A 24,465-nucleotide genomic window follows, 5' to 3' on the forward strand; every position below is an offset into this window, starting at 1 on the left:
AAAGCAACATATCTGCAAAGTTACATTATATGCAAACGCTAATATTCGTTGAAATATTGTAAAGTGTTTGTTAGAATGAAAGGCTTTCACCTGCTCCAGGTGTTCCAGTCCATCCTCTTCATCAGGTTCAGGTATGAGGGAGCCCATACCGGGGGCAGCACAGACCGCTGAAGTGCAGGGCCCTGGTGAGATGTCAGTCTGTGTAGGAGGGGAATGAATAGATGGTCCTTGCGGAGATTCTTTAATGTGTTGAGCCGTAGTGCTTTGGCTAAATGCAGGAGAAGAGGATTGAGGTATTGAAGGAGATGTTGAGTCAAGTGAACCTCTGGAACCATGAGACGCAGATTCTGTACAAAGAAATGGGACAAAAAAAACGAAATCTGACATCAAGGAGTAATAAGTCAATAAAAGTATTTTTTATACTGGCTCTCATCCACTCCGAAAGAGCAGAAATGGCAGAGAAGGGTATGTACGGGTATGTTCACACGGCTCATTTTCGGGCGTTTTGCGATCTGTAAACGGCGTTGTGTTCCGACAGGGCTTGTTTTGAAAAACGGCCGCGTAAAAAAATGCCCATGAAAAAGAAGGACATGTCCCTTCTTCAGATGTTTTTGGAGCAGTTTTTCATTGACTATAGAAAAACAGCTCCAAAAACAACCGTAAAAAACGGCTGAAAATAAAGAGCTGTTTCCCTTGAAAACAGCTCCGTATTTTCAGACGTTTTTTAGTAAGCGTGTGCACATATCCTAACACAACTAAGTTGTAGTAACACAATTTTTATTTAACCATACTATATACCCACTCTTGGCTGAGACTTTTATTTGTGACCCCCCCCCTCACTACCGTACATTGGCCCATTTCGTCTGACGTGTGTCAACATCATTCGTAGGTTAAATGACGATACTTAGCTCCATTAGAAAAATAAGTCCCTGCAACATCGAAAGAGACAACTGCGCGGGCGGGGGATGGGGCCGGCTCATGTTATCCTGCTGCTTTGCGTCGCTGAGGCCTAACTATGGCCGCTCATGGTGGATCATGTGACACGAATCGTCCATCCGTAGCCATTAGAAGCGTAGCTAGGGGTTTAGCCCAGGAGTGAGAAACCCAACCCAGTGGGCCCCCCCACATACAGGATAATGACCCGTTATTGGCCCCCACACAGGCTAATGCCACTATAGCTGCCCCCACACAGGCTAATGCCACTATAGCTGCCCCCACACAGGATAATGCCCTATAGCTGCCCCCCTCAGAAAAATGCCCCTATAGCTGCCCCCCCTCAGAAAAATGCCCCTATAGCTGCCCCCCCTCAGAAAAATGCCCCCATAGCTGACCCCACACAGTATAATGCTCCCATACAGGATTGCTGCCCCATACAGGATAATGCCCCCATAGCTGCCCCATACAGGATAATGCCCCCATAGCTGCCCCATACAGGATAATGCCCCCATAGCTGCCCCATACAGGATAATGCCCCCATAGCTGGTCCATACAGGATAATGCCCCCATAGCTGGTCCATACAGGATAATGCCCCCATAGCTGGTCCATACAGGATAATGCCCCCATTGCTGCCCCCACACAGGATAATGCCACTATAGCTGCCCCCACAAAGGAGAATACCCCTACAGCTGCCCCAAGAGTGCCTCTGTACACAGTATAATGCCCGTAAAGCGATCCCCATACAGTATAACGCCCTTATACCGGCCTCCACACCGGCTAATGTCCCTACAGTTGCCTCACACACACTATAATGCCCCCACACAGTATAATGTCCCTATAGTGCCTCTCTACGCAGTATAATGCCCGTAAAGCTGCCCCCACACAGGATAATGCCCTATAGCTGCTCCCCCTCAGAAAAACACCCCAATAGCTGCCCCACACAGTATAATGCCCCCATAGCTGCCCCCCACACAGGATAATGCCACTATAGCTGCCCCCACACAGGATAATGCCCCTACAGCTGCCAGAACACAGGATAATGCCCCTACAGCTGCCCAAACACAGGATAATGCCCCTACAGCTGCCCAAACACAGGATAATGCCCCTACAGCTGCCCCCACACAGGATAATGCCCCTACAGCTGCCCCCACACAAGATAATGCCCCTACAGCTGCCCCCACACAGGATAATGCCCCTAACAGCTGCCCCCACACAGGATAATGCCGCCGAAAGCTGCCCCTACACAGGATAATGCCCCTACAGCTGCCCAAACACAGGATAATGCCCCACAGCTGCCTCCACACAGGATAATGCCCCTACAGCTGCCCCCACACAGGATAATGCCCCTACAGCTGCCCCCACACAGGATAATGCCCCTACAGCTGCCCCCACACAGGATAATGCCCCTACAGCTGCCCCCACACAGGATAATGCCCCTACAGCTGCCCCCACACAGGATAATGCCCCTACAGCTGCCCGAACACAGGATAATGCCCCACAGCTGCCCCCACACAGGATAATGCCCCTACAGCTGCCCCCACACAGGATAATGCCCCTACAGCTGCCCCCACACAGGATAATGCCCCTACAGCTGCCCGAACACAGGATAATGCCCCTACAGCTCAGACCAGACAGGCATGATTACGTCACTACATCGCGCCTGTCACGGTATAGTGAATGCTGGCGCAAGGAGCGGTCAGTTCCTTGCTCAAGCATTGAATTCAACTGTATTTGCGTCCTGAGGACGCAGATACAGTTGAACCTGGGACATCAGTGAGTGGCTCACTACCCACCGGAGGTTTTCACACGACCCCCGGTTTGGAGAACACTGATTTACACAGTAGACATATCTAAAAGCGCCATGAGTGCGATGACTCTCTCCAGATGTCATTACTCCTAAATGATTGTACAAAATCAATGTTCACTCTAAACTAAACTCTGTGTCACCTGACAGAACCACCTACTATGTCAGTACTAAAGAAAATCTAGAACATGAACAGGATACTGCTAAAGAAAGTAGAAGCCGTGAAACATCTGCATTATTCTGAGTAAACATTTGATCTATTGATGATCCTACTTAAACACGTTAAAGAAAACCCTGTTGAACCTGACGTTTTCTGGGCCTCGCGACCCTCGATTGAAGGCAGATGTCAGGGTGAAAGAAAAATCGTTAATGTTGGATATCATTTTTGGAGGTGTTTGCCAGCAGCTTATTCCCCTCATCCCATTGAAATAAAGGCCAAGGGTAAATGTTGATGTTGGACTTAGGAGAGATAGCAGTCTCATGATCGGCAGAAAGTTATTTTACGTGTATGGCCAATCCATGGTAACCTGACAATACAACGAAATGTCATTATGGTCTTACAAAAAGGCCGGTTACGTTTACACCAAGTGGCTTCACAAGTAGCTGTTGGGCAAATGGCCCGTAAAGTTGCATATGCAACCTGACTAGATTCACTATGCTATTGCATTCACATAAAATGTCATCACCTTGGACAACATGTTGGATCCTCAACAAAAAGCAGCGCGAGACCAAGAAGAGTGGCGGAAAGAGGAGGTTCAAAAATCTACAAAGTTAAGTATTTTGAAACACCCAGAAAAAACATTATTTAAAATATACACTAAAGAGTAACTACTATATACCATTCTTCAACAGATGTCTTACCTTCTTTACAAATAAGTGGAGTTGGGGCTGATGGGTTTGTATGCAATTTTCCTTCCTGCTCATGGTTAGTGGACACCGGAGGAGTTGTACTCTTCTGGACAGGAGAAACTGCTTTAGGTTCAGTCTTCTTTGCTGGGGAGGGGGTGCTGTGCTCTCTCTCAGGAGGTGTGGTCCCTGATACAATAACAGTAATAAAAATACAAGTTACCCAAGACAAATACAACCAAACGCCTGAAAATCATGCCAGCATTTATATATAAGAGAGAGGGGCACTGTGTACCTGGTCTTTCTCCAAGGTGGTCATTTTTGCTCGTTTCACGTGCTTGCTCTGGTACCTGAACCACCTCTGTCTCTTTGGCATCCTCTAAATTGCTTCCATCAGTATCTGCATGTTCTTCCCCACCAAAAGCTGGACGGAAGTCCAGTTCTTGTTCCTCGGGAATGGATTCCTTCTGTACCTTCTGGGAAGGAAACACATTCAAATGAAAGACCAGCTATAGTCCCGACTACTAAAAAGCAAATAATAAGTTGCATTGATGGACCGTACAAGACAGGGGCTAAAGTATGAGCAAGAGATGGCATCAAAACACAAGAGGGGTGGGTTCTATCCTCCATTAGCAAAACATAACATTCCTAACTTTCAAACAATCATTATAGGAACAGTAAGTGCTCACTGCTAAGCGGTTTGTCTGAATTTACCAACAGCCTTTTCCACCCCATCCAACAAGGACCAAGGAAAATAATACTTTTTTTTTTTTTTATAAATTCTACCTTAGAAGGTAGGAATGCCCCTGAGGAATCAAAAGTGCCGGTTTCATCTTCAGCATCCTCTAAGCACCATTCTGGCAAACTGTCTCTCTCATCTTCTGCACCTCCTGAGCCACTACGAGTTCTGCGATAGCCTCGTTCATCTTCCCGTTCTCGGATATCAAAACGCCTACGGCGGTCTGGATGCTCTCGCCAGCCAGGTCCTCGAGCGCCATCTTTGTTGAATCAAAGTAAAAATGTTAGAAGTGTGCAAAAGGTATTAAAATTATTATAGAAATTCCACATTATAATGACTTTTTACATATCAGAAGAAATGCTAAGTAAAGAGAAAACATGCAGGGCAAACCACTGAACTAATCTGATTAAACGCTATGTACACGTTTGAAATAGACATTTTCATAAAAATAAACAAAAGAAAAAGAAAACCCACAAATCAGTGTGTTTTGTGCCACTTTCTAAATACTTATTAAAAAATATTTTTACTTTCAGATACAGCTGCTTTGTATTCTGCATACTGAGCAGCTGTATCTTGCGCAGACTTGTATCTGTCAGGTCAGTAGCACTGACGGGTTCAGTGTTAGCGGGTCCTGCGAGTCTCTGACAGACAGGAGCCACCGGTAATCGATCACATCGAAGTTACGAACTTCGTTACTGAACCTGTAAGTGCCGCTGACCTGATGGATACTTGATTCAGCGCGAGATACAGCTGCTCTGTATAAAGTATACAAAGCAGTTGTATCTCAAAAAAGTTAATATTCTGAAATGAAAAGTATTTAGAATGTTGTACAAAATATACTGACATTTTATTTAGAAAAAAAAAAAAAAACATGATTTCAAAAGGTGTACATAGCGATTAAAGGTGAGGGATAAATACATCATATTATTACTGCCTTCGACCAAGAGTGTCCATTGTGCTTTATGCTTAAAATTGTGCTGTGAGTGGCCTTAGAAGAACTAATCATTTCACTTATAAAACCAGATATGTGCCGCAAGCAGTTTTCACATGGACAACAGTAATTGGAAGATTTTATACTGCGCTTTGTCCTCTATTTACAGAACCATGGTTATCTGAAAATGGCTGGTGACGTCACTGCTCAGCTTCAGTTCAAGTTAAGCCACACGTAGCGACCACTGAGCCAACATGCGGTTTACGGCAAATCACTGCGATGTTTAAATGATAATTATTGTTGTGCATTTTGCTCCAATATTATACATTTAGAGGACTCCATAAAAACGCAGAAAGTTTTGGCGTCCAGGATCCCCCAAATATTTTTTTGCTTTTGCGCCCAAAATTTGACAGGTTTCTTTGATCCCCACCATTCGAGTGGGAATGCGGCTAGGATTTTCAACCGCACTCTCATAATACCCACGCCGTCTCAACTTTGTAATAGTACGTAGGAATGCACTCACGCTGGCAAAGTGCTATTATGGTGCGATGCTGTAACGAGTTAAAGGAGTACAAGCCATATGCTAATACCCTAAATAAGGGAGACCAGTACCCTTTTATTATATAAAGATCGAAATAAGGCTGGAGTTAATAATCTTTTCACACCATGCCAAATAATCCAAATCCCTGCCTGTCAAGGTACTTACACATAACTAGAATTCCTGCAGTGTGTATGGCAGAGATATAATCCAACAGTAATCAAACTTGCAATCATTACAAATATTTACATAGTTACATGCTGATGAAAACTATGTCCATTACAGCCAGTCCTTGGAGAAGTTTACTGATTGCTGGCAAATAAAGTCAATGCCAATTTGTCTCGAAGGGAAAGACCATTGATGAATCTTGGGCTTAAGTGGTTTTATGAACTAGAACAAATCTCATCTTAGCGCAGAATAATTGACTTTGGATGAAAGTAAAATCTACTGGCCTTATTTATGAGAACGGTCTATGTTGACCATAGCAACCAATCGCATGGCAGCTTTAATGTTCTTTAGAGGGGTTTATGGAATCAAAGCCGAGCTCAGATTGCTAGGGGTAACCACGCAGGTTTTTCTTGTTAGACAGTTTTCATAAAGTAGACCCCTCTAGTACAGTTTTCATAAAGTAGACCCCTCTAGTACAGACAGTTTTCATAAAGTAGACCCCCCCTAGTACAGTTTTCATAAAGTAGACCCCTCTAGTACAGACAGTTTTCATAAAGTAGACCCCCCTAGTACAGTTTTCATAAAGTAGACCCCTCTAGTACAGACGGTTTTCATAAAGTAGACCCCTCTAGTACAGTTTTCATAAAGTAGACCCCCCTAGAAGTTTTCATAAAGTAGACCCCCCCTAGTACAGAGTTTTCATAAAGTAGACCCCCCTAGTACAGTTTTCATAAAGTAGACCCCTCTAGTACAGACATTTTTCATAAAGTAGACCCCCCCTAGTAGTTTTCATAAAGTAGACCCCTCTAGTACAGACAGTTTTCATAAAGTAGACCCCCCTAGTACAGACAGTGTTCATAAAGTAGACCCCCCTAGTACAGTTTTCATAAAGTAGACCCCTCTAGTACAGACAGTTTTCATAAAGTAGACCCCCCCTAGTACAGTTTTCATAAAGTAGACCCCCCTAGTACAGACAGTGTTCATAAAGTAGACCCCCCTAGTACAGACAGTTTTCATAAAGTAGACCCCCCTAGTACAGTTTTCATAAAGTAGACCCCTCTAGTACAGACAGTTTTCATAAAGTAGACCCCCCCTAGTACAGTTTTCATAAAGTAGACCCCCCTAGTACAGACAGTTTTCATAAAGTAGACCCCCCTAGTACAGTTTTCATAAAGTAGACCCCCTAGTAGTTTTCATAAAGTAGACCCCCCTAGTACAGAGTTTTCATAAAGTAGACCCCCCTAGTACAGTTTTCATAAAGTAGACCCCTCTAGTACAGACAGTTTTCATAAAGTAGACCCCCCTAGTAGTTTTCATAAAGTAGACCCCTCTAGTACAGACAGTTCTGATAAAGTAGACCCCTCTAGTACAGACAGTTTTCATAAAGTAGACCCCCCTAGTACAGACAGTGTTCATAAAGTAGACCCCCCTAGTACAGTTTTCATAAAGTAGACCCCTCTAGTACAGACAGTTTTCATAAAGTAGACCCCCCCTAGTACAGTTTTCATAAAGTAGACCCCTCTAGTACAGACAGTTTTCATAAAGTAGAACCCCCCCTAGTACAGTTTTCATAAAGTAGACCCCTCTAGTACAGACAGTTTTCATAAAGTAGACCCCCCCTAGTGCAGTTTACATAAAGTAGACCCCTCTAGTACAGACAGTTTTCATAAAGTAGACCCCCCCTAGTACAGTTTTCATAAAGTAGACCCCTCTAGTACAGACGGTTTTCATAAAGTAGACCCCCCTAGTAGTTTTCATAAAGTAGACCCCCCTAGTACAGAGTTTTCATAAAGTAGACCCCCCTAGTACAGTTTTCATAAAGTAGACCCCTCTAGTACAGACAGTTTTCATAAAGTAGACCCCCCTAGTACAGACAGTGTTCATAAAGTAGACCCCCCTAGTACAGACAGTTTTCATAAAGTAGACCCCCCTAGTACAGTTTTCATAAAGTAGACCCCCCTAGTACAGACAGTGTTCATAAAGTAGACCCCCCTAGTACAGACAGTTTTCATAAAGTAGACCCCCCTAGTACAGTTTTCATAAAGTAGACCCCCCTAGTAGTTTTCATAAAGTAGACCCCCCTAGTACAGACAGTTTTCATAAAGTAGACCCCCCTAGTACAGTTTTCATAAAGTAGACCCCCCTAGTACATCTATGGCTCCCTGCACACGTAGCAGATTTTCTGTCCGGATTTGTGGGTGAAAAATCTCATCCACATGTTGCTGAACGTTTTCTGCATGTAAATCAGAGCATGCTATGGATACCTTCCACGACAAATACGGAGATGAAATTCAAACTACATTATACAATTTTTAAGGCATACAGGTGTATTAAAAGCGTAGTGGACTATGATGTTCATGACAGCTGCGTACAAAAGTATTTGTACATATGCCGATCCAATATATGCTAAAGGACACTTTTCTGCCATACGGCTGGGCAATTGGGCGTTAGAAATATACAACGGGATAATTTGCCAACATATGTGAATCCAAACAAGAACAAAACCTGCATGGAGTTTGTATGTTCTGCCTGCGTTTCCTCCGGCTTCATCCCACACCCCAAAAAGCATTCTGATAGGAAGTTTAGACTGAGCCCCACTGGGCACAGAGGACGACAAATTCTGTGCAGCATATGTTGGAGCTTTATTAGCAACAGAAATGAAACCCCTTCTATCCCTGAATGCCCATGTACTGTCCTCTCCACATATTCCGCACAGCATGAAGCCTCCTATGTTTATCCTGTATGGCTCAAATCTCACTAGAGATATTCATCTGGTCTTCTGATTTTTGTCAGCAAAATGTGAATACATTCTAGTAAAAGGGATAGGAAAAAAGGAAAAAAAATAAAATCACAAGCCTTCAAGACTATTTTGCCTTGGATACTTCATGGCTGGCATACATGTACACCAATAATTTCCACATCTTAAAAATAAAAATTGGTGCATTCTACATCTCCTCTTCTGTCAGAGAAGGTATAATTTTTTTTTTTGTTCAAAAACACACAAAAAAAATTTGGTGCACACACCATGCAATTTGCGATAAAATTCTACTACGTTTTGCTTGTTAAAACCCCCCATGTCTATGATAACAGGGACTGCGATGAAGTCAATACAGGAAAGGTTGCCATGACATCATTACAGCATGGCAATTACAGCGTTAGGGAATTTCCTTTTCAGCAACTCTAAAAAATAAAAAAATAAAATGTCGCATGGAATTCTCAAGTGAAGATTTACTTTAAAATCAAATCCCCTATCATGAATGAAAAGAACAAGACATATTGTAGCAATACAATAAAAGGTATAAAAGGTATCTATCAAAACCAAAATATAAAAACCATAAGATGCTTTAGTGGAAGTCTTACATAAGACAAATGTATTACATTAGGAAGGGACAAACACTAAATAAATGCTTGCTTTTATGAAGGGTCAGTGTTGTTTTCCCATGTTCCACCATGCGTGGGACCTCTGGCTAAATGCACATTCCTAATATCACACAGTTCCCCACAAAATAACCCGCACATACAGACAGAAGCCACATACACACTCTTGTACCTTTTTCTATACAAACAAATCATTGTCCTTCACCTCAGAGTCTTCCCCTGTCCCCCCCACACCACACGCTTTAGGCATAACCAACTGACCATCATGCTTTTTACAACAATAAAGCTTTCTCAAGAGGCCTGGGGTATATTCACAAATAAAAGGAGGACAATCCAACCCACCAATAACCTCTAAAGACTCATGCTCAAGTCATCATGAAAATCAATGTGACTGCCCTGTTCTCCATTTTCACAGAAACAAAATATTTAAAAAACAAAAACAAAAAAAACCCCACTGCTCTAGAACGGTCCATACAACGAAGACGTATGTCTATTGAGATATATTGAACGAAAAACGACCGGTGATTCCCCAAGTTGCCCATTACGATACAGAGGTCAAGCCAGATTAGCTTTAGGCTAGGGCTCCAATGGGACACCTGCTAGTCGCAATAAAACTGTAGTATTACCGCAACTCTAGAGCGACCTCAATGTTTTGTTATGACTTTAATGTCACAGGTCTTGCAATGATCAAAAAAAATCTGACCATACAATTGTAGCATGTCTTTTATCCTCATGAGGAAGCATTTAGGTTGGACACAAGTCGTTTTAATGCTGCAATTTTGTCTCCATAGAGCCATAGCCTTAAATTTATGGTACGCTTTGATTAATCTCTTTTAATTAAAAAAAAAAATATTACATTGTAACTATTAAAATCAATGGTATTTCCACCTAATGCAAGGACGTGCTGGATCCTGCAGAGTAAGCGATGCTTTCTAGCAAAAACCTGCTCTGGTGAAGAGAGGAGTGCACTTGGTCACTAGAGCTCTGTAGTAGAACTGCATGTATTCGTTTTCTATTTACATGGCTTACATTAGCAATCTACAGTATTCTTTCATGAAAATATAAATTATAGATATATATATTTAATTTTTTTTTAAGCAGACTGGGTTGATCTGCAACACCGTCTAGCTGCGTAAAATGCAGTATTAGGCTGGGTTCACACGAGCACATTAACGTCCGTAATGGACGGACGTATTTCGGCCGGAAGTCCCGGACCGAACTCAGTGCAGGGAGCCGGGCTCCTAGCATCATAGTTATGTACGACGCTAGGAGTCCCTGCCTCTCCGTGGAACTACTGTCCAGTACTGAAAACATGATTACAGTACGGGACAGTTGTCCTGCAGCGAGGCAGGGACTCCTAGCATCGTACATAACTATGATGCTAGGAGCCCGGCTCCCTGCACTGAGTTTGGTCCGGGACTTCCGGCCGAAATACGTCCGTCCATTACGGACGTTAATGTGCTCGTGTGAACCCAGCCTCACACGATGGTCATTCAAATTAGTGTAATACATGGCTGGTCCAAGAGCTGTTTGCAGTGGCTCAAAGAGGGGTTCCCAACAGGGGGGCGCCCCCTCATGGACATCCATATGCCCTATTAGGGCCCTATACATGGGTCAACCCCTTTAGAGAGCATTTCAAAATTGTTGGCGATAAAGACAAACGTATTAATTATGAAATTAGGAATAGGCTGCAGAAAAGTGTTGGCCAGAACCGTCTCCGTTATAAAGAAGTGGAAGCAACAGCAGAAAAATTACTTGTGCAATAAGCCACAGAGCAGACAATAATGGCTTTAAAGGAGCTTGGACCAACTCTTCAGTCAGTTGTTTGGTACTGTATATACAGATCCATATATTAAGGCGTGCTGCATACTGCGCAAGGGACGTTACAAACCTCTGCCCCACCCACTTTATGGTACAGTCCAGGCCAACATTTTGGATTATGCGCTAGTGGTCATGAGGAGACTTGAATTATGTTATATCTGATCAGACATTATTTTAAATAGAGGTCTGTCACAGGTTACTTAACTATAGTTTGATATAGTGCTCACCTGGACTGTGAGAGCGCCATCTTTCACCATCTCTTCTGGGTGCTGCAATTCTCCAGACGCCTCCACCTTCCTCTTCCTCACCATTTAATTCCTCTCTCAGGCACCGCCAGCTTCCACTCTCCAAGCGGATTAACTCATGCTTTCTCCCAGCAGGTGCTGCGCTGCCCTCTTCAAACGCAGGCCGAACTGAAGGAGGTTATAAGAGAATTAATCTAACACGATGACCTGCAGAAGCACTCGCTCTCCTACTAGGATGAGGTCGCTACAGATACGCAGCACTCACCAGTATTGCTGAGCAACAACTCATCAATATCAATGTACATGGAAAGACACCCACAAGTAAAGCGTTTACAGTGCCAACAGGATGGGTCATTGGGAGATCAGTGGCACTAAGCATGCCCTGAAGCTTCTGTCTCCCACTCTTCTAAAATAACATGTATGTACAGTCAAGCAAAAAAGGAAGGCTATTGGGGAAGTCTGCGGATAACAGTCTTCTGGGTGTCTCCGGCTAAATTTAGTTATTCGTTTATTTTCACGAGAATGAAAATAAAGGAGAAAAAAGCAAAACCGTAAAACCAAAACATTCTGAAGTACTTTTATTATTTCTGGTATTTTTAGCCGGATCTGTGACAGAGGCCACTAACGGAGCCTCCAACGAAGAGGTCAACAGGCCTTACCATAGATGTAAAGGAATTTTAAAGGAAAACATGCGGAGAAGGGGCATTGGCATGCCTGCCAAGCTGGTAGCATTGTGTCTGGTGAGCTTCTGTCCACTATTTTCCATAGACACTGTGCTTACGAATAGATTACTGTAATGCCATTCAGTATTTTCATGTAAAAAGCTCGTTAAATGCTGCCAGGACACAGAGAAAGCCTCAGAGTCCGGCTTCCTCTGCCCAGAGTGATTGACAGCTTTTTCTGTTGGAGTCTGTATACACGAAGAGCTGTCAATTGCTGGCAGCAAAGAACCAGCTTTTTACATGAAAATACTGAATCAAATAATAATAAAAATATATACATTCACAAGCTCAGCGTCTTCACTTCTGCTCTGTCATGACGGAAACCCACTGCGCCCAACAGAATCTATTGACTAGAATGGGTTCAGTCGTGTATCCGTCATGGCGTCCGTCACTTTTCCAGACAAAATAGCGCTGAACGCTTTGCCATTTGGTTTCCGCAAAAACTATGGATTCTGCGACAGGAGGCCCCATGCACATGTGAACAGAGTCTAGCATATTCTGAATTTAACATGCACCAACTCCTGGATGACAAAGCAAGCAAGAACGCTTTTCAGACAGGACTCCAATCTCACTTCAGAAGGTGATCGTGTGGTACTGGAAAGCGCTAACAGATTACTAAAGCAGGCACACTCCGTCCCAAGGCATATCACTGCCGGATTCTGTCACCAAAGGCAAACTAGACTGGACATTTTGGGATTGCTCCTTCGGAAGGGAATACCATCATACCTGTACATCTACCCTTTGTCTCAGTCAACAAGACTGCAACCCTTCAGTGCCCACTAGAACTTTCTGCAATATTTGATCGTACCCAGCATTCATCTGTTCCTCAGTGAACTCTTTAAGATGACCTGGGTCCTAGACCCCATTGTGCCAGGAGATGTGTTCTATTCACCCAGCTGACGGCAATCTATTACCCGAGGCCAAAAATGTTGTCTAGACCTTTACATCACAGAAAATAACTGAAAGGGGTTTTCCGGTCTTTCATCCCAAGGAAACCAGTTTTGTTTTTTCCATGTTTTCCAAGAGCCATAACTTATTTTTCCGTATAGCTGTATGAGGGATTTTTTTTATTTATTTATTTTTTTGTGTGGGACAAGTGGTGGATTTGAAAGCTATTCTTAAATGTACAATACAAAGTACTAGAAAACTGTAAAAAAAATAAAATAAATAATCTATAAAAAAAAATTTTTTTTTTTTGTGGGGATGAAAAAAAACAACCTGATTCCTCTGTTTTTTGGTTTTGTTTTTAAAGCTATCCCCATGTGGGAAAAGGACATGTTAACTTTATTTTGTGGGTCAATAAGATTACGGCGAGATTTCATTTATATAATCTGTCATGATGTACCCCATTTAAAAAGAAAAAATAATTTGTTAAAAAAAAATAGTTTTGTATCACCATATTCGGAGAGCCAAAACAATTTTTTCGTTGGAGCGGCGTGATGGCTTTTTTTTTGCGGGCAAGTTGTAGTTTTTATTGATACCATTGTGAGGTACACATTATTTTTTGATCACTTGCTTGAATTGTGAATTTTCTTTTCCTACAGCATTCACCCGGCTGGTTAAATAACATGCGATTTTACTAGTTAAGACTTACGGATGTAGCGAAACCAATTGTGTACATTTTTTTTATTGCTTACATAATTTTTGGGGTAAAATAAATAAATGGAAATGGGGTTTTATTTGAACTTTTAGCTAGTTACTTTTTTTTTATATTTTTAAAGAATGTTCAGCTTTTTGGTTTTTTTAGTACCACTAGGGGGTCTTCACCATGCGATACTATTATTGTATTGTATACTAGTATTGCCTTTATCTGTGCTCTACTATTAAGACTTGGTTCTTGTCAATTATGGCACAAATGGCAGACATGAAGGCCTTCACTGCACTATTTTGTATCAGGGGGAACTATCCTCCTGTCTAATCATTTAGGTGCCGCGGTTGCTCTTGACTGCGGTATCTGAGTTACCTCCGATCACGGCCGTTACAGGTGGGTGACAGCTGTTCAAAACAGCCGACACCAGCCATACATGGCGTGGGCTCAGTCACGTTAGGGTAGCGCACGTTCTATTTAACAGCACGTTGAATCACGCTAAGGGGTTAAAAAAAATTCTGCAGATGGTTTAACTGCAGTAAGTTTTATCAATTGCTAATGTACTATTGGTAGCTGAAATTTCTCTGTAAGCGGACTCACAAGACCATGCCCCCGGTGTTTATCTCCTGCTTGGGTGACCGTCTCATACACTAAACATGTGGTGCCCCATCCCCTGTAGTGTACAGAACGTGACATGCCCCTTATCTCCACTCCTTTTCCCCCTCCCTGTCTCGGGGAGGGGGGGGGGGTATCATTTCACATGCTGGACAAGAGATACAGCAGAATATAGCAGTAAAACTATAAGTAGCAGACCCAGAGTAATTACAGAATGACCCTACACCTTTTAGCAAAGAGGCATGCAGGCAGCTGTAAATACAGGCAATGTTTGAAAGTGTAGAGGAATCATGGGAACTGTAGTCATTTGCATGTGAAGCCCGCCCACAGCAAGCCCTAGCAAATTAAAACAGCTCTATTTTTTTCTTTTCAAGCTCGAAACACCCCTTAAATATATTTTTTAGCAACTGTCCAGATCGGGGTAGGCCAACTAGACTACTCCATAAGTGGATCTGCATGTTCCAGAATCACTTGCCTGCTACTTGGTTACCAATAACGTCCAAAGATACAGTAGTATCATAGATTGCGTTAGTTATTGGTCTACAACAGCTAAAAATGTAGTCATTTAAGATGTCAATTATTGTCATTCATATTTCACAATGACGGTTCAGTAAAATAAACACCAAATGAAAGAACTCATTCAATATGTTTAAAAGCAAAACATCGATGCATATATTTGCTTAATTATTTGTCAACTCACTATTTAAGGAGTGGCATTGGATATTTGAATGTGTCTTCCATATATAACCTGCTTATATGTTCCGTTAGGGTGTATGTACAGAATAGACAGATTGATTGTGGTCGTGATGCGACTTCAAGTTGGAAAAACTATTTTCTAATGCACTTTATGGTCAAGAATATTGGGACACACCTCTTCATCATTGAATCCAGGTGTTACATTCAGTCCTATTGCCACAGGTGTATAATCCAGCACCTGGTCATGCAGTCGACTTTATACACATTTGTGAAAGAATGGGTTGTTCTATAGAGATAACGGACTTTCAGCGTGGTACTGTAATAGGATGCCACCGTAGCAAGTCTGTTTGTGAAATTTCTCTCCTTCGAGATATCTTACGATCAACTGTGAGTGATATTATTGGAAAGTGGAAGCCAAGATCTGCGGAGCATAGTGCATAAAAGTCACCAACGCTCTGCTGAGTCAATAACTGCAGAGGTCCAAACCTCCTCTGGCAATTACATCCGCACAAAAACTGTGCGCCGGGAGCTTCAAGGCTTGGGTTTCCGTGGCCGACCAGCTGCATGCAAGCCATACATCACCAAGCACAATGCCAAGCATCGGATGGAGTGGTGTAAAGCTGCTGCCACTGGACTCTGGAGCAGTGGAAACATGTTCTATGGAGTGACAAATCACGCTTCTCTATCTGGCAGTCTGATGGACGAGTCTGAGTTGGCCTTCCCAGAAGAGTGTAAGCGGTTTTAACTGCAAGGGGGGGGGGGACCAACTCCATATTGATGCCTATAGATTTAGAATGGGATGTAAAAAAACCTCCTGTAGGTGCAATGTGTATGTGTCCCAATACTTTTGTCCATATAGTTGTCCTACATATGCAAGCACATCCCACTGGTAAAGTCTATGATTTCAGATTAGCTTCCAGAACAAAATGGCTCTACAGGGCACTCAAATCCCTTTGTTTTGCCTTTGTAGATAAGCACACGACCATCAATTTATTTATACCTTTTTTTTTGCGCTTCTATTGGCCGATTTCCAGAAGAAATTTATGACAGTGCCAAACGGTTTATTTAACACTTTACAAAACCCCATTAATCATGGATATCAGCACTGCGCAAACTTCACCAATATGAACTGCTCACATCTATGACATTTCTGAAGGTCATTTTGGACAGTGACAAAAGTTTTGCAATGGCCAATAATCTGCCCAAAACTAAGTTGCCGGAAGTCCCCTTTAAGTAAGGCTTGTAAATTAAAGTTTCCAGTAAAATGAGGTTAAGCCGTTCTCAAAGAAGTAAACTCTTAGTTCTCAAAGTAAATAGCAAGTATCTAGAAATGTTTTATTCTGCCAAAGCAAAACCAGAATCTCACCATCCCTCTACATCACATCACGGACATTATTTCACCACTCACTCTTACTTTCGGCCTATTTTCAGACCAAAGCTTCAGAATCCGGTCAGAACAAGAGTCAAATCTCTGGATTGCACCCAGCACTCATTAGTGGGGTATTTTTGATCAACAGCCAAAAGAGCTGTTTATGGGGAAAAGAAGAAGAAGAAAAGACTAGAAGTGTGTCGGTAGCTGTGTGAAGTGGTCGGCAGGAGGGGAGAACACAGGGTCAGGAACTCAGTCTGGACATTGTTTATGGCAGACCTACTCACCTGTTCACTGCTTGGCCTATAACCAGGCACACAAAAGAAGAAAAAAAAACACTGAATAGTTGAAAAGGTCTTTGCTCAAAACTACATAGTAAAATGAAATTACCAAGCTCAGACAGGTAGGAGTTAAATACCAGAGCATCAAACCCATGATCCATTTATTTTAGCGGTGTGTCAAAAAGGACAGAGGTGATCATTTTATTATGTTTGTCTTAAGAAAAGACTACTAAGGCAGTCCTTAACCCCTTAAGGACACAGCCTATTTTGGCCTTGTGGACACAGCCGATTTTTGCAAATCTGACATGTGTCACTTTATGTGGTAATAACTCCGGAATGCTTTTGCCTATCCAAGCGATTCTGAGATTGTTTTCTCGTGACATGTTGTACTTTATGATAGTGGAAAAATTTGGTCGTTAAATTCAATATTTATTTGTAAAAAACACCAAAATTTTGAGAAAATTTGCAAAAATCTGCATTTTTCTAAATTGTAATGCATCTGCTTGTAAAACAGATAGTAATACCAAACAAAATATTTACTAGTTAACATTTCCTATATGTCTACTTTATGTTTGCATCGTTTTTTGAACGTGCTTTTATTTTTCTATGACCTCACAAGGCTTAGAACTTTAGCTGCAATTTCTCGCATTTTCAAGAAAATTTCAAAAGGCTATTTTTTCAGTTCAGTTCTGAAGTGGCTTTGAGGGCCTTATATATTAGAAACCCCCTATAAAACAACCCATTTTAAAAACTGCACTCCTCAAAGTATTTAAAACCACATTCAGATTTTTTTTTTAACCCTTTAGGCATTTCACAGGAAATAAAGCAAAGTAGAGGTGAAATTTACAAATTTCAATTTTTTTTTTTTACTAAATTCATTTGTAATACAGTTTTTTCTGTAACACAGAAGGTTTTACAAGAGAAACGCAACTCAATATTTATTTCCCAGATTCTGCAATTTTTAGAAATATCCCACATGTGGCCCTAGTGTGGTAATGGACTGAAATACCGGCCTCAGAAGCAAAGGAGCACCTTGTGGATTTTGGGGCCTCTATTTTATTAGAATATATTTTAGGCACCATGTCAGGTTTGAAGAGGTCTTATGGTGCCAAAACAGTGGAAACCCCCCAAAAGTGACCCCATTTTGGAAACTACACCCCTCAAGGAATTTTTTCAAGAGGTATAGTTAGCATTTTTAGCCCACAGGTTTTTTGCTAAATTTATTGGAACTAGTCTGTGAAAATGAAAATCTACTTTTTTTTCTGAAAAAACATACGATGTTTTAGTTTTTACAAGGAATAAAGGAGAAAAAGCACCCCAACATTCGTAAAGCAATGTCTCCCGATTACGGCAATACCCCATATGTGGTAATAAACTGCTGTTTGGACACATGGCGGAAGTTAGAAAGGACGGAGCGCCATTTGACTTTTGGAGCTCAAGTTTTGCTGGAATGGTTTGCGGACCCATGTCACATTTGCAAAGCCACTGAGGGGCCAAAATAGTGCAAACCCGGCAAAAGTGACCCCATTTGGGAAACTATACCCCTTGTGGAATTTATCTAGCGGTATAGTGAGCATTTTGACCCCAGTTTTTTTGCTGAATTATTGGGATTATGCAGTGAAAATGAAAATCTACATTCGTTCCACTAAAATGTTGAATTGTTTTCATTTTCACAAGGAATAAAGGAGAAAAAGCGCCCCAACAATTGTAAAGCAATTTCTCCCGAGTACGGCAATACCCCATATGTGGTTATAAACTGCTGCTTGGATACACCGCAGGGCTCAGAATGGCAGGAGTGCTACTTGGCATGTAGATATTGGTTGATTGTTTTTTGGGCGCCATGTCGCATTTGCAGAGCCCCTGAGGTACCCGTACAGTAGAAACCCGAGAAGTGACTCCATTTTGGAACCTTTACCCCTCAGGGTAATCATCTAGGGGTGTACTGAGCATTTTGATCCCACAGGTGTTTCATAGATTGTTTTAGAATGAGGCAGTGAAAATGAAAATTTTTTTTTTTTTTCCAAAAATATGTAGTTTTGCACCCAATTTTTTCCCCACAAGGGGTAATAGGAGAAAAAACAACACATAATTTGTTACCCAATTTCTCCCGAGTACGGCAATACCCCATGTGTGGCCCTAAACTGCTGTTTGGGCACATGGCAGAGCTCAAAATGGAAGGAGTGCCATGTGGCTTTTAGAGCACAGATTTTGCTGGACTGGTGTAGGGGCGCCATGTCGCATTTGCAGAGCTCTCTTAGGTATCAGAGTAGAGTGTAAAACCCTGAGAAGTGACCCCATTTTGTAAACTACACCTCTCAAGGCATTTATCATTTGCCTGGACATATGACAGGGCTTAAGAGGCTCTGTCACCAGATTTTGCAACCCCTATCTGCTATTGCAGCAGATAGGCGCTGCAATGTAGATTACAGTAACGTTTTTATTTTAAAAAAACGAGCATTTTTGGCCAAGTTATGACCATTTTCGTATTTATGCAAATGAGGCTTGCAAAAGTACAACTGGGCGTGTATTATGTGCGTACATCGGGGCGTGTTTACTACTTTTACTAGCTGGGCTTTCTGATGAGAAGTATCATCCACTTCTCTTCAGAACGCCCAGCTTCTGGCAGTGCAGATCTGTGACATCACTCACAGGTCCTGCATCGTGTCGGCACCAGAGGCTACAGTTGATGCAGGACCTGTGAGTGACGACACAGCGTGATCTCTGGAGAACACGGCTGTGTCTGCACTGCCAGAAGCTGGGCGTTCTGAAGAGAAGTGGATGATACTTCTATGCACAACGCCCAGCTAGTAAAAGTAGTAAAACGCCCCGATGTACGCACATAATACACGCCCAGTTGTACTTTTACTTTTCAACACGCCCAGTTGTACTTTTGCAAGCCTCATTTGCATAAATACGAAAATGGTCATAACTTGGCCAAAAATGCTCGTTTTTTAAAAATAAAAACGTTACTGTAATCTACATTGCAGCGCCTATCTGCTGCAATAGCAGATAGGGGTTGCAAAATCTAGTGACAGAGCCTCTTTAGGAGTGAAAGGCGCATGTGAGACCTATTTTGGTGATTTTCGCAGCATTAGCCCACAACGGCAGGGCTCTGAGGTCAAATAGTAAAACAAACCCCCAAGTAGTGACCCCCATTTTGGAAACTGCACCGTTCAAGGCATTTTGACCACACAGGTTTTTTTTTTCTATTAGAAATGAATGCTCAGTGGATGGTGCAAAGTGAAAATTTCCACAGGTATGTGCCATTTTAGTGCACAATATTTTGTGCCCAGTTCGTGCCACTGAAGACAAATACCTCAAACTGTTAAGCGGGTTCTCCCGGGTATGGCGATGCCATATATGTGGACTACACTGCTGCTTGGGCACGCTGCAGGGCGCGCCATTTGGAGCGTGGATTTTGCTCGCTAGTTGTTTTGTTTGGGGTTTTGCTGGTATTTCAGTTATGATGTGGGGGTACATGTAAGCTGTGCGGAGAACATCAGGGGTATAATAAGAGAGTATAATAATGGGGTAAATAAATAATTCTTCACAGATATGGGGCCGGTGTCGCACTGATAAATGGAGCCCAATCTTATCGGCTTTTGGACACTCTTGCACATTTTGCATCGCCATATTCTGAGAGCCAGAACTTCTTTATTTTTTCACCACCGGAGCTGTGTGAGGGCTTATTTGTTGCGGGACAATCTGTAGATTTCATTGGTACCATTTTGGGGTACATGCGATTTTTTGATCACTTTGTATTTCATTTTTTTGGCAAGCAAGGTGACCAAAAACCTGCAATTCTGATGTTTTTTATTATTTTATTTTTTCGGCGTTCGCCATGCGCTATGAATGACAATTTTACGTTATTCTGCGGGTCGGTACGATTACGGCGATACCAGATGTATATAGTTTCTCTTATGTTTTGCAGCGTCTGCACAATAAAATCACTTTTGTTTCAAAAAATTTATTTTTGGTGTCACCATATTCTGAGAGCCATAACTTTTTTATTTTTCCGTCAAAGCTGCGGGAGGGCTTGTTTTTTTGCGGGACGGGCTGCGTTTTTTAATGGTATAATTTTGGGGTACATGCAACTTTTAGATCCCTTTTTTTATTCTGTTTTACGACTAACAAACCCGTACGGGTAAAATAGCGTGATATTTTTATAGTTGGGGTCGTTACGGACGCGGGGATACCACATCTACTTTTTTTTATGTTTTTTGGTTTTTCCTATAATAAAAGACTTCTTATAGGAAAAAAGGGTGTTTTTTTAACATGAAACTTATTTTTTTTTAACTTTTTTACAACATTTTTATTAACTTGTTTTAACTTTTTTTTTTTTGTCCCACTAGGGAACTTGAAGGCATGAAGCCCTGATCGCTACATAGTGCAGTGTATTAGAGCTGTCAGCTATTCACTGACAGCAAGCCTATTAGGCTTCGCCTCCCGGCGGGGCCTAATAGGATTCCGTACTAGGAAGCGATTGTTAGGCTATGGTTGTCATAGCAACCATCGTAACACCCGCGTGTGCCGATGGTTGTCATTAGCAACCATAGTGTACGATCTAATCACTTAGATGCAGCGATAGCTGCATCTAAGGGGTTAATCGGCCAGATCGGAGCCTTGCTCCGGTCCTGGCCGTTAGTGCACGATGTCAGCTGTGACAAACAGCTGACACCCGCGCCCGTGGCAACTATCGTGGTTGCCGACAGGCTACAAGACACTTCGATGCATCGATCACGTTGATCGATGCATCGATCACGTTGATCGATGCATCGAAGGGGTTAATCGGCCGGATCGGAGCCTAGCTCCGGTCCTGGCCGTTGCAGAGGGGTGTCGGACAGCTGATTCCCGGCGGTGATAACGCTGGCTCAGCTTCTGAGCCAGCGCCATCAAATACACACGTCATGGAGCTGTGATTGGTCAGTCTGCTTTGACTGACCAATCACAGCGATCGCCGGCAGGAGACCGCTGTGAATGGTCCCCTGCCGTCTTACTGGGCCGGTCAACTGTCAAACAGTTGACGGCACAGTTCTGTCACCTTGTCCTTTGACAGGGTGACAGAAATTAGCCAAGACGCGCCGGTACGTCCCTGTGCCTTAAAGCACTTCAATGCAGGACGTACCGATGCGTCCTGGTGCGCTAAGGGGTTAATAGTCAATTAAAATAAATGGAAATAATTAAATCGTTTAAATCTACTTTGAAGCCTTAAACAGAAAACGCATTTAAATCTTACGATGCACAGCGGGAAAGTAGTGCGGCGATAGTTTTAAAAGGGGTTGTTGGATATAAATATGGCTGCTTTTTTCCCCCGAAACAGGGCCACTTTTGTATGAAGGCTGAGTTTGGCTTTGCAGCTCAGGTCCACTCAAGAGAAAGGGACGCTGTGCTGCAATACCAGACATAGTTCATGGACAAGGGTGGTGCTGTTCCTGGAAGAAAGCAGTCATGTTTTTCTAATCTTATATAACATCTTTAAATTAGATACATCTTAAAATCTGGTTAGATCAGGGACGTAGCTGTAGGGGGTGCAGAGGCAGCAGTCTGACCTGGGCCCTGGATCCTCTGCTACATAAGAGGACACAGTACTATACCTAGCACATGGTAGGTGTATTATAGGATCTGCATTGGGGCCAAGGAGCATCAAGTTACAGCTTTGTTTTAGTTACAATTGTATCTTTTTTGACAGATTGTTGTAGGTCGGAGTGGAATAAGCCACTGCACACTGATTGGCTAGTCAGCTGTCAGGGAGGTACTACCCCCAAATTTGGCCATCGATCTCTGTGACAATGAAAAACACCTCTAGACTATCGGGGGATTAGCAATGAGCCCCTTACAGCGGATTGGATAATCAGCTCTAGTACAACCTTTTTAAACCTACATATTGTATTTTAGAGTATATTAGAAGGTAGCAACCAGGTGGTTACATTTCCCTTTGGGCCTTTTTACACGGGACAATGAGCGTTCATCGGCTGATCGTACGGTTTACGCAGCAAAAAATATTGTCGTTGGCAGCACATCTCCCTGTGTAAGCACGGAGATGTACTGCCGACATCATAGAAATGTATGGGGACGAGCGATAGTAGTAACGATCGCTCGTCTACATAGGATTACAAATTATTGCTCCTTGTACTTATACTCGTTTTCATGGCCCATATCGGGCCCTATAACAGGACCGTTACTGCCTATGAACATATGCCTATTTACCCTTTAATTTCAACCCCATTAGCATAAAACACCAAATGAATACTGCATAAAGATGGAAGTGATATAGTTTGACTAATTTAATATGATTCATTAGTAGCGCTGGGCAATTAATTGGGGGAAAAAAACGAAAAACGAAATTCAGCGCAGATCACCGAGGTAACCTTGCGCATTTCGGTTTTCTTTCCAGTCTCAACCGTATCTGCGTATTCAGGACAGAGGTACAGTTGAATCCTACGGTAGAGCAGGGAACCGTCAGTTCCCTGCTCTACTATTCACTCTAAAGCCTGCCGCTCACAGCTCAGCGCAGACAGGTGCGATAACATCACTGCCTCGCGCCAATCTGTGCTGAGCCGTAAGCGGTTTAGCACGCATGTATTCAGTGTCTGCCGCACGTCTGCCATATCAGCGCTTCAGGCAGTGTATTGGTCCAGTGTCCTCAAAGCCCGTGCGCCACGGTGAGCGGACGGTGACCGCCCTCCTAATGGTATATACACGGATGAAGGGGGTTATATACAGGGATGATGGGGGTCCCTGTATATTACCCCCCATCATGCCGGTATATAGGAATTATGGTAATTATATTGGCTGGTATATAGAGTGATGACGGGGATAATATACAGGAATAATTAAGGTAATATCAAGGGATGATGGGGTTAATATACAGGTACCCCCATCATCCCTGTATATACCAGCCTGCCATCATCCCTGTATATTACTCCTGTATATAACCCACATCATCCCTGTATATACCAGTCAGCCATCATCCCCGTATATAACCCCCACCATCCGTGTACATACCATTGGGGCGGGTACTATCCAATCGCTGTGGCGCGTGGTCATTGGGGCTAAACAAGAAGTAAATGGGGTGGGCATTGAGGACACCGTGGACCAACAGGATGCCTGAAACGCCAGTATATTTCAGAAGTGCAGTGGAACCTGAAAACATGCGCCGAGCAACACAGACCGGAGGTGCAGAGGGATCTCCCCCACTTGTCGTTGGAACAGGGTTAGGAGAGTATGTATTTTATTATTTTTGGGCACTATTGGGGCATTATACTGAGTGGAGCATTATACGGTGTGGGGGCAGCTATCTGGATATTATACTGCAGTATCAGGGGGTATATTATATACAGTAGTAGACAGCAGGCACAGGGGATCTATATTAAATAGATTGGCAATACGGGACGTGGCATGCAAAGAGGTGTGTGGCCTAAAATGTATTGATTGTAATCGAGGTTACATGTAAAATTTATCTCGATTTTGATTAAAGGTCATAATCGCCCAGCCCTATTTGTAAGGTTAAATTAGTATAGTGTACTTTACATATTCAACATGTTCTGTGTTCTCAGTCAATGTTGTAATAGATCCAATGAGAGAACCATGTTATATGATCAAAAAAACACCATGTAATGATTTGTATTGTAATACATACACTGTAGATACTGGTTGTATCTTGTACATATGCATCTGAAGGCTATGTACACCTTTGAAAAAAAAGAAAAATGTATTTCATTTTTTTTTATAGAAAGTTGCATTAGTGTGATTGGTGCAACTTTCAAAATACTTATTAAAACATTTTT

At 42.5% G+C, this 24,465-nt stretch overlaps 1 protein-coding gene across 4 annotated transcripts in view; it reads right to left on the reverse strand.

Moving 5' to 3' along the window:
- The window catches only part of GIGYF2 (GRB10 interacting GYF protein 2), a 169,083-nt gene that overhangs the window by 53,614 nt on the left and 91,004 nt on the right, over positions 1-24,465 (reverse strand). For 3 of the 4 annotated variants that reach the window (XM_075861326.1, XM_075861325.1, XM_075861324.1), the window contains exons 8-12: positions 11,390-11,575; positions 4,374-4,585; positions 3,883-4,063; positions 3,603-3,776; positions 91-347 (exon numbers count right to left, since the gene is read on the reverse strand). In XM_075861326.1, the coding sequence (XP_075717441.1) occupies positions 91-347; positions 3,603-3,776; positions 3,883-4,063; positions 4,374-4,585; positions 11,390-11,575 (1,010 nt within the window). The remainder of the gene's footprint in view (positions 1-90; positions 348-3,602; positions 3,777-3,882; positions 4,064-4,373; positions 4,586-11,389; positions 11,576-24,465) is intronic. The other variant, XM_075861327.1, reaches the window with a different exon arrangement.

This window comes from Rhinoderma darwinii, chromosome 4 (assembly GCF_050947455.1).
Source record: "Rhinoderma darwinii isolate aRhiDar2 chromosome 4, aRhiDar2.hap1, whole genome shotgun sequence".
Classification (NCBI taxonomy): Eukaryota; Metazoa; Chordata; class Amphibia; order Anura; family Rhinodermatidae; genus Rhinoderma; species Rhinoderma darwinii.